The sequence below is a fragment of the Hipposideros armiger genome, unplaced genomic scaffold (genome assembly GCF_001890085.2).
Source record: "Hipposideros armiger isolate ML-2016 unplaced genomic scaffold, ASM189008v1 scaffold_169, whole genome shotgun sequence".
NCBI lineage: Eukaryota > Metazoa > Chordata > Mammalia > Chiroptera > Hipposideridae > Hipposideros > Hipposideros armiger.
In genome coordinates, this window is record NW_017731519.1 from 2,309,060 (window position 1) to 2,318,663 (window position 9,604).

General features: G+C 42.0%; 1 protein-coding gene across 2 annotated transcripts; it reads right to left on the reverse strand.

Moving 5' to 3' along the window:
- Positions 1 to 2,439: 2,439 nt before the first annotated feature.
- TENT5A (terminal nucleotidyltransferase 5A) lies at positions 2,440 to 9,379 on the reverse strand. 2 transcript variants are annotated; one of them, XM_019651930.1, is made up of 3 exons: positions 9,097 to 9,379; positions 8,296 to 8,854; positions 2,440 to 7,202 (listed from the first exon to the last, which is right to left on the reverse strand). In XM_019651930.1, the coding sequence occupies exons 2-3, from the start codon at positions 8,815 to 8,817 to the stop codon at positions 6,426 to 6,428; spliced, it is 1,299 nt and encodes a 432-aa protein (XP_019507475.1). In that variant the 5' UTR covers positions 8,818 to 8,854; positions 9,097 to 9,379; the 3' UTR covers positions 2,440 to 6,425. The 2 variants fall into 2 exon arrangements, with proteins under 2 accessions (XP_019507475.1, XP_019507474.1); XM_019651929.1 differs by having other exon boundaries at positions 9,042 to 9,362.
- Between the last annotated feature and the right edge of the window lie 225 nt (positions 9,380 to 9,604).

Genomic DNA, 9,604 nt, shown 5'->3' on the forward strand with positions numbered 1-9,604 from the left:
ATAATTTTATTTTCTCTCCTTCATATGCTCTCCTAACACTTTAAGTACAGAAGAGATTAAAAATAAAATGAACTATTCACTATAATTTTTACAAAGGGAGTCACTTCCCTAGAAATAGCAAGGAATGGTTACTCGGTCTTCATTTCTTTAATAAACTTTTTATTTGAGAATAGTTTTAGATTAGCAGAAAAATCGTGACAATAGTACAGAGTTCCCATATATCCCAAACTCACTTTCCCCATTGTTAATGTTCTACATTAGTATGGTACATTTGTCATAATTAATGAATCAGTACTGAAATATTATTTCAATAATACTTTATTCAGATTTCCGTAGGTTTTACCTCAAGTCCTTTTCTGTTCCAGGATCCCATCCAGGATAACACATTACATTTAGTTGTCATGTCTACTTAGGTGGTGGTCGTTTTCAGATTTTCCTGGCTTTGATGATTACTTGTCCAGTATTTTAGAGAATGCCCTCAATTTAGATTTGTCTGGTGCTTTTCTCATGATTAGACAGAGGTTATGGGTTTTGAGGAGGAAGACCACAGAGGTAAAGGGCCGTTTTCATCACTTCATAATGATACATGCTATTTTCATGATTTATCACTGTTGACATTGATCATGATCATCTATAGTTTGTCAGTTTTCTCCAATGGTACACTCTTTTCTCATGCTTTCCATACTGTACAGTTTGGAAGGAAGTCACTATGCAGAGCCCACAATCAAGAGGTATAGACAGTTACGCCCCATCTCCTTGAGAGGGCATGGATCATTTGGAATTCTGCACAGAAAATTTGTCTCTTTACCCTCATTTATTTATTCATGCAGTCATTTATTTCCATCTGTGGGGACTCGTGGATACTTTATATTTTGGGTTATAATCCAATGCTACTTATTTTGTTGCTCAAATTGTTCAAGTTTAGGCCATTGGAGCTCTTTCAGCTGGCACCTGTGTCCTTTCAACATGCCCCTCATTGTGTTTTTTTGTTTTTTGTTTTTTAGCACATCTGTACTTTCTGGAACTACAAGACGCTCCAGGTTCCTCTGATATATTCCCTGTCCCAGTCCCAGATTTAGCCATTTGTCCAAGGAGACCTGGTTCCGCTTTTTGGAGCTTGGCATTAGAAACCAAGATCGGGGCCTCACAGGGTAAAAGCCATCGTCATTTTAAAATGTCTCCCCGTCTCTCCCACCTCAATATATTTGCTACCAGACTGAAGGACATTCACGTCATGCACTTCAAACTTGGTTCTAAGAAGGAAATTACAGTGTAATTTCTGAAGTATTTGATGATTTCAATAGTTCTCATTCTACTTTATATTTAAAGACCATGATTTTAATTTTCCTTGGTTTTGCTTTTGGGTATTCATTTTTGTCTTTTGTTTTTCTTCTTAAAGGAACTGAATATTTAGGGCATGCGGTTCCTAAGGAAAGGAAGGGTGGGTTACTTCTCTCTAGGGTTAGCTAAATTCAGCCTGGTAATTCAACTAGAAATAGCAGGGTGTATCTAAGTCTAGGAGGAGCTTAATATATACTGCACTTATTCAAACTTTGTTTAAAAAAAATTTATGACCACAGACAGGTGAGGGACTGGTTGTAGAAGAATGAAAGGCTGCAACAAAGGAAGATGAGAATGACACAAAAATACTCTTATGTCAAACAAAATAATCACCTTGTATATTTATGATGTATATGTGTGGGAAGCTGGCTTTTAATACCAGGAGTGGCTCTTTCATAGCTGTAGTGTCAAGCATGCATTCCATCTAACATCAGGACTTTAAATATGTTTGAAAACCACCAGTATGTCCTACAGTAGTGCAGGATTACCAAATTCTCATGCTACTAGTATTGAGAAAGTCGCCAAATTTACACAAAGAAAAAAAATGTAATTAAAACATAAATGCATGCCGCCTGGCAACCTGAACAGGTGAATCATGTAAATGCTATTCAAAAGGGTGATTTCTTTGCACTCAGCACAGGCACACACATGATAGCTCTCCCTTCTGCTTTTCCTCCGAGTAAGACTATAGAGCCCCAAACAGAAAATATACATAGAATCACTGATGACTGAATCACAGCACTTGGCCTACTCATGAATACCAAGGCCCACTCAGGGCTACTAGAGCCCTGTAGTCCAGAGTCATGAGTCTACCAATACTGGAAAACAGCTCTGACTTCTGAGTCACTTAACACAGATAAGTTAATGCCCTGATAAAACAATTTTGGTACTTTAAATTAGATTCCTTTGGAGCTAAATGAGCCAGTCAGAGATGGGCTGTCTGAAAGCTGGACATTTTGATTTATTGTACTCTAATCACAAAGTCGCCGAAGGCTGGTCTTCTCCGAATACTGCCTTGTCTTTTCTCGTGGACACAGGTTGGGATTCAGGGGACACGGTCTTTAGCCAGCATGCACACCAAAAACAGACACAAATAAATAGAAAAAAATAACTTCTTTTTATTTACAAAAAAAAAATCCAAATATTGGATGCTGTAAACAAAATTCACAATCTGTTCCCTCTAGCACTGATTCAAACATGTCAGTTTTTAAGAGTCCAATCTTCATCAACTCCTTTTCTGCCTGTGGCACAGTCTAAAGTCAATATTCCAAAAGAGTGACCCAAGGTGTAGCTTGCTGCAACAGGACGTTTCAGAGCAGGCCATGGTTGGAGAGGGGCTGGAGGGAGAGACAGCCAGCAGGCACGGCCTCCTCCATTCCGCAAGGCTTTTGCAGTGAGTCTCGCCAAATTATCTTGACATCTTCCAACTTTGTACTTTCACCATGTAATTTGTTAGCAAGCCATTATTACAACAAAATATTACATAGAGATTCTTTCTTAGCACTGAAAAGGCTATGCTATAAGAAATCTTAAAGATTATATTCAAATAGGTACTATATATGAAATTACTTTTTTTTTACTTTTTGGTTTCAACTAATACACTTTGTCTTCAAACAACAAAAAAAGCTTATTTTTGAACTGCTGACAGCTTTCAACATAATACATTTCATTTACAAAATAGTTCACAATATTTATTTGACAAGCATTGCATTGAAAACAACTTTATGCACAGTAAAGCAACCAACGACAAGCAAACAGAAAGAGGTGGCGAAACAGTATGTTCACTTTTCTTTGCATTTCCTCCTTGGTTTGGCTTACAGATATTCTTCTGTCCTTGCTTTTTTTTTTTTTTTTCTTTTTGTTGGAACCATGTTAAAATAGTCCACCCAATACCAAAGTGAGTGGATACTTGATCCCATTCCTGGAAGGGAAAAGTCAATATCAAAGTAGGACTTCTCGAAGCAACTAGATTTACTGCAAAGTAAACTTTTTAAAAGGCATTGTCACAGGTGAAATGTCCTGACATGCCAGGCTGGACAGATGAAAAGAGCCTCTCTAGAAGATAAAACTTCTTCCTGTTTTAAAGTAATACCACACTAGGCCAGATTAAACACAAATCAAGCAAATCACAGGCACTAATCAGGAGTTGAGAACTGTTCTTTTCTCTGACCTATACACATGGATCTCTTTCACCAGACATTCAAATTTTTAGGCCACACATCCACAACGAAAGACATATATTCCACTGTTGGTTCAACTACATATGCACAAGACTATAGTACATACAAAATAGAAATAAATTATATAAGTTTTAAAGTAAATGCTGAAGGTTGTCTTGAATACAGCCTGCTCTATCTGAATGCCAGGTGCTGGCACTTTCAACTATGCTACCAACCCTGGAATAAGCAAGAACATAAATATCTGAGAAAACAAATGAAAAGTATATTATGAAATAGGGCCCCTCCAAACAAAAATCTGTGTTATAAATTAACAGCAGGTTGTTGCCATGGCAGAGCCAGAGACGTCCAGATTCTCTTAAAAATGGTGGACAAATCATTTGTGGACAAATCATTTGTCAAAAGTTAGGATGAGAAGGAAGAAGGCAGAGTACCAGCTGCTCCAATGTTCCCGAGCATTCCCTTAGTTTTCTTTTAGAATAAAACTTCCAAACAGGTAAACAGGAGGAGGTCTGATTTCTGATAGTTAAGTATCAGGCTTATTCTGCAAATGGAATAATATTTCCTGGGAATTCATAATTAAGTTTTCAAACCCAGGGCTGGAGTGAAGGAGGCTGAGCCAACATGGAAAAAGGAAGAGCTCCCTAGGAAAGTGTGTGGCAGTGCAGTAGCTGTTACAGCTCAGACAGAATTCACAGGGAAGCTGCTACAGCAAACCCATCAAGTTCCTGTTAAGGCTTCAAAGAAAGACATGCAAAAGGCAGTTCAGGTGGATTAATTTGGTACTGAGCATCTGAGTGACGCCCAGATAACAAACTAATTACACTGCCAATAGGATGATGCTACTCTCTTCCCCAATCCCTTTTCAACTGGTCATAAAAATCTGGTTGGTTCTTCAGAGAAATTATCATAGTAAGCAGTCATTCACTAGAGTTGATAAGGATTATGCGGCTGTTTCCCAATACGAAGGGAAGGTTTTGGTGTGTTAGTTTTGTTTTTAACAAATTCATTTTCAAAGACCAGTGTCCGAAGGAATTAAGGTGCTGGGAGAAGGGATGGTGTCAGGATTAGCTGTGATGGAACTGAAACAGTAATACCAGTTCATTTCACAAAGATATAACTGGTCTCTTGGGAAACAGAAAATAAAGTTGGAGTTGATTCAATGAAAAGTGACTGATTTTAAAGTACAGTACTAAATATTTAAATGCAGTGTGACAACCAGATTAGAGATGTTTCATATTGGCATGAATTTATAAAATTTTATATATAATATATATCTCATATATAAATTTTAAGCAATTGTGCAAATACTCTTTAAAAAGGGTCATTTCACATTTACTAAATTCTAGTGGTCCTGGAATGCAGAATGCATTCATTAAAAAAATTCATTTAAATATTAGTAAGTAGTGTTCAGATCGCCAGAAGTTCTTTTTAGCAGTCGGGTATTTAAATAGATTATCATTGATCCATGATCCACTGGATTATACACCATGGAAGCATGCAAGTATTATAAAAAATAAAAGGGTTCAAACTGTCAAAATGGCACTTCAGTATAAAAAGAGCGCTCTGCCAAACAAATATTCTCCCATTTGTCGAATTCTATGGCTCACAAAAAAAGGGAAAAAACACTCACTAAAAATGTTATCATTTCTGCTCTTCCTATCAAATATATTATTTGTTTTCCTCCTTCATTTGCTTTAATGTTTTTAGATGTGGGTTTTAATTCATCACTGCCATATGCCCACATCTCATGTCATCCTGTTGAAAACATAAAAACACAGTATTTAAACATTTCCTATTTGCTACATTATTCTAGACCATAGTCAATGTTTTGTGTGCATATATTCATATCACAAATATGAATATATATACACATAATATACATACACATACATATGTATCTATGATAATATCACACCAACAATGTTAATTTTATACAAGTATTTGCCAAGAAAAAAATAGGGCATTTCCTCCACCATTCACAAGCTTATGTGTTGTCTTATTTTCTTCTTTAGTCCCTGATGAAATAAAATAATCATTAAACCATAAAATTTTCCACTCCAAATTTTCAGAAGGCAACAGGCACTTGGATGTATATTGGTGTGTTAACAAATATAGTAACTCTTTATGTATTCTACTCTATCTCTTCTACTTGGGTATTTTTATCTGTTAAATCTTTGGTCCTTGAGCATTACTTTCTTTGCTACAGCTGCTTTATCTTGCATTTTCACATTTTAAAAATGCGAGCTATGCCTGCAGCTGGAAATAATGGATTGTGTCATCTAAGTTCTGCTGTTTGTTATGAAAACTGCAACAACCTACTACTGTTCATTTAGAGCAAGCCGTTTCTGTTTGCACAATAGAACAGTTTCACAGAAAGCACTTGCTACAAGCCTCAGGTAGTAAACCCAATGTTGGAGTTCTTCTTGTGTTGTTATGATCTGAACTTCTGATTTGATAATTTTGGGGGGGAAACCTTTTACCCTCTGTATTTTCCCTTTTGTGAATTCCATCTTACAAGAAATTCCACTTTTCTTTTTTTTTTTTTTCCTATGGCAAAGCTATGGGAGCAAGGTATTGCAAACCCATATTGTCATCAAGCATTTTTTTCCCATGTTATTTTAGGAGAACCTGCTTGCTTTGAATGACAGGTCTCTTTTGTCTCAGGATAGAATCCAACTGGATAAGAGGGCCAGGTGGGTAGGTTGATGGTGGGTGGGGATCATTTGGCGATCATGCTCCCATACCTATGAAAGGATCCACAAGCTTTGCCAAGCTTAAAACCAGGAGCAGATCATCATTGCATAAAACACATCCCTAATCAGGGCTGGGTCATTCAGCCTTCCCCCCGTCCCACCCCCCATCTTGTCTGAAATGGCTTCCCCACAGGACATTTTTAAATAATTCTTAATTGCAGGGTAGCCAAGTGGAGTATGTCTGTTGCTGGCATGTGAATACTGGCTGGACTTGTGCAATGTAGTAATTGCTAAAGTTGGCATCTGCTACATAGGGGGCCGGTTGGTAATAGCAAGTGACATTGGCCACATTAGGGATGACATTTTGGTCAGCTAGCACCCGGATGGCCAGCATTGTGATAAGATTTAGAGTCTGTCTTCTTTCATGTCCCATCAGGCACACTGTACTCTCATTCACCACTCCATGAAGGGTCATGAGATAGTCATACTTGCGGTCTTCCAACCCCACGAAGTGGTTCTGTAAATAGGACTCCAGTTTTCTCTGCTGTTCTCCAATGTCTGAAAAGTCGATGAAAAACCTGGAACACATATATCTCTGAAGGGTCTTGATCTCATCAGAGGCAGGCCTAAAGCCCCTCACTAAGAGGTTGCAGTACTTAAGCAGGCCTCCCCCTCTGATTTCCTCTGGGTTCCTGGTGGCAATGATCTTGTTACAAAGGTGATCAAAGGCTTCGTGGAAATCACCATAGACGCTCTCACCGATTATTGTGGGGTGAAATGTTTCAGTCATTGGGTTCTCTGAACATTCGTAAAAGAGGAGAAGAGAGTCTAATTTGATTTGAAAAGAATCTACACTAAATTCAAACTGCCTCCGGAGGGAATCCACAAATTTCAGTTCCACATTTTTGCCACTGTTGTTTGACAGAGATATAAGACTCCATCGGTCAGAGTCATTGCACACTTTAACCATTTTCTGCACATAAGCTTCCTACAATTCAAAAGATAAAACAAGAAGATAAGCATACCTAGAAAAAATAATAAATAAATACATCCTCTTCACAGATGAGATTTATTTTGCGCCTTCCCTTTTGTTTTGTCAAGTTTCAGCAAAACACTACCTACAGGCTTAAATAGTCTTCTGAAAACAGAAAAAAAAATACATTTAACGAGTGGTTTTACAGTCTGGGAAAGAGACTAGAAGTAATAATTTGAGGCTTTTGGCAGATGTAGCACAGTACTAAGAGGTTCTGTTGTCTTGTCTGACTTTTGAAGTGTTATTTTTTGAAAATGGTCTTACAGGTAACAAAATTCACTCAAGAATCAAAAGACAAAAGAGCACACAGTGAAAAGTTGGTCTGCCTCTCACCCTTGTCTCTAGTCACCCAGTTCTCCCCTTGAGGCAACATATGTGATCAGTATCTTGTCTGTCCCTCTAGGGGTACTCAGCAGTTACAGTCAAAATGCACTATAAATTAGGACATTCTGGGAGGCTGATTGCTCAGACAATTGTATCTAAATGCATAAAACGCGCTTTGAACCAAAATAGGGAGGTGGGACCCACTATACCTTAACACATGAACCAACCCGGAGAAGCACCACATATATCCTAAACACATTAAATGCAGCTAGGACATCCATTCACATTTTCCAATACAGTAAGTTCACTGACTTGGTTCTGCTTCAGGCTGTTCTTTTCCCAAAGGCTAGATCATAAGATGACTCAAAAAATGATTTACATCATTTCATTCTTCCACTTAGAATCTACTCTGGACAACACTCAAGCAGGGAAAGCCAAGAGTTAAAAAATAAGGAGAAGGAAGAGGAGGGAGGGCAGAGGAGGAAGCAGAAGAGTTGTGGCGCTGAAGCACCAAGTAAAGTAAACCGCTCAACACCGTCCACGCACCTTCGTTTACTCGTTTCTTTTTTAAATCAAAAGCAAAGTAAATAAGGGTGCCTAAACCTGTCATGGCCGCAGATGTGTGGCATCACACGCAAGCCCCCTCGGAAAGACCGTTTCCCCCGGCCCGCTGCACCCCAGCCCAGCCCCGGTGCGGACCCAAGCCCACGGCGGGTGGCTTTACCTTGAGCGTGAGTGGTGTGATCTTCTCTTTGTTCACCCCTTCGGGTAAGAAGTCCAACAGGCAGTCCAGCACGACGTCCTTCACAGTCTGAAACTCCTCTTCCCCGCGCAGGTCGGCGCAGAAGATGAGGTCCAGGTCCTTGTAGCCCAGGCCGCTGTCCTGGTGCAGGACATGGCTGGCGGCCGAGCCGTTGAGGCGCACGTCGCGGACACCGATGCACTTCTCGGCCAGGCGACGCCGCACCACCTTCACGATGAGGCTCGGCTGCAGCTCGAGCGTGGGGAAGTTGCCGCGCCCGTGGATCGGGATGGTCTCGCTCAGGATGCCGTCCAGCCGCTGCACTTGCTCCCAGTTCAGCACGTTGCAGTGCGCCGTGGAGCTTTCGCAATAGTCCAAGCAGTGCCCGCCGAAATCGCCGTCGCCGACGACTTCGCCGCCGCTAAAGTCGCCGCCCAGGGGGATGTAGGGACCGCCGGCCAGCTCGTCCTCGACCATGGCAAAGTACCCCTCGCCTTCCGCCATGAAGTGCCCGCCGAATGCCACTTGGCCCTGGTCAGTCCTAAAAGAAAAAAGAGGGGGCACGGAGCTCGGTGAGGACGCGGGGCAGCGAATAAGAGCCCGTAAAGAGAGCGCCCCCTCCCCGGGTGGCTCCCTGGCTCGACTCGGGGACTCCTCTGAGACTCTTCTTCCCCAGGCCCCCCCTGTCCCCAGCCGCGCGCGCCGCGTCCCGCAGAGCAGCCCCGCACCAAAAGTATCTCTGATGCATCTGGAAAGCGCAAGCGGGAGTCCCGTCTGTGTCACCTGGACACGGCCGCCCCTTCTAGGAGCGCAGCGAGCGAGGAACTGCGAAGCGGCAACACTTCCAGGAGCTGCGAGTGCGCTCCCGGCAGCGGCGAGCGACTTGGTCCTTCCCAGACCTCAGCCGCCTGCGCTGGCCACTCCCGCCTCTCGCCCCCGCCCGCGCCGCTGCCGTCCCAGCTGCGGTGGTCCTAGAGGTGGCGGCTCCTACTGCCGCCACCGCAGCACACGCTCCTGTCTCTGGAGCTTTAGCACTTATGCGGGGGAAATGTCTTCACTACTTTTTTTATACCGGGCTTCTCCGCGCTTCCGGGGCCCTGGCGCGGCTCGCTCGCCACACCCTCCTCATCTGCATAGGGCGCCGCCCCTGCCCACCAGCAGACGGAGCTCGGCGGCGCTGCGCGCTCAGCCCTATCTGGCCAAGCCAAGCGGTTGTCGGAGCGCCGGGCCAGCGGCAGTACTTGCGCGCATATATGTGTGTGTATTTATACATATATTTGACGTATGTACA

Bases quoted from the DNA above. Each gene is read 5' to 3' on its own strand.
- TENT5A (XM_019651929.1), bottom strand. From the start codon at position 9,061: ATGCATCAGAGATACTTTTG. The intron at 8,855-9,041 runs GTGCGGGGCTGC...TTTTTCTTTTAG, and splicing joins ATGCATCAGAGATACTTTTG to GACTGACCAGGGCCAAGTGG. The intron at 7,203-8,295 runs GTAAAGCCACCC...TTTGAATTGTAG, and splicing joins TCACACCACTCACGCTCAAG to GAAGCTTATGTGCAGAAAAT.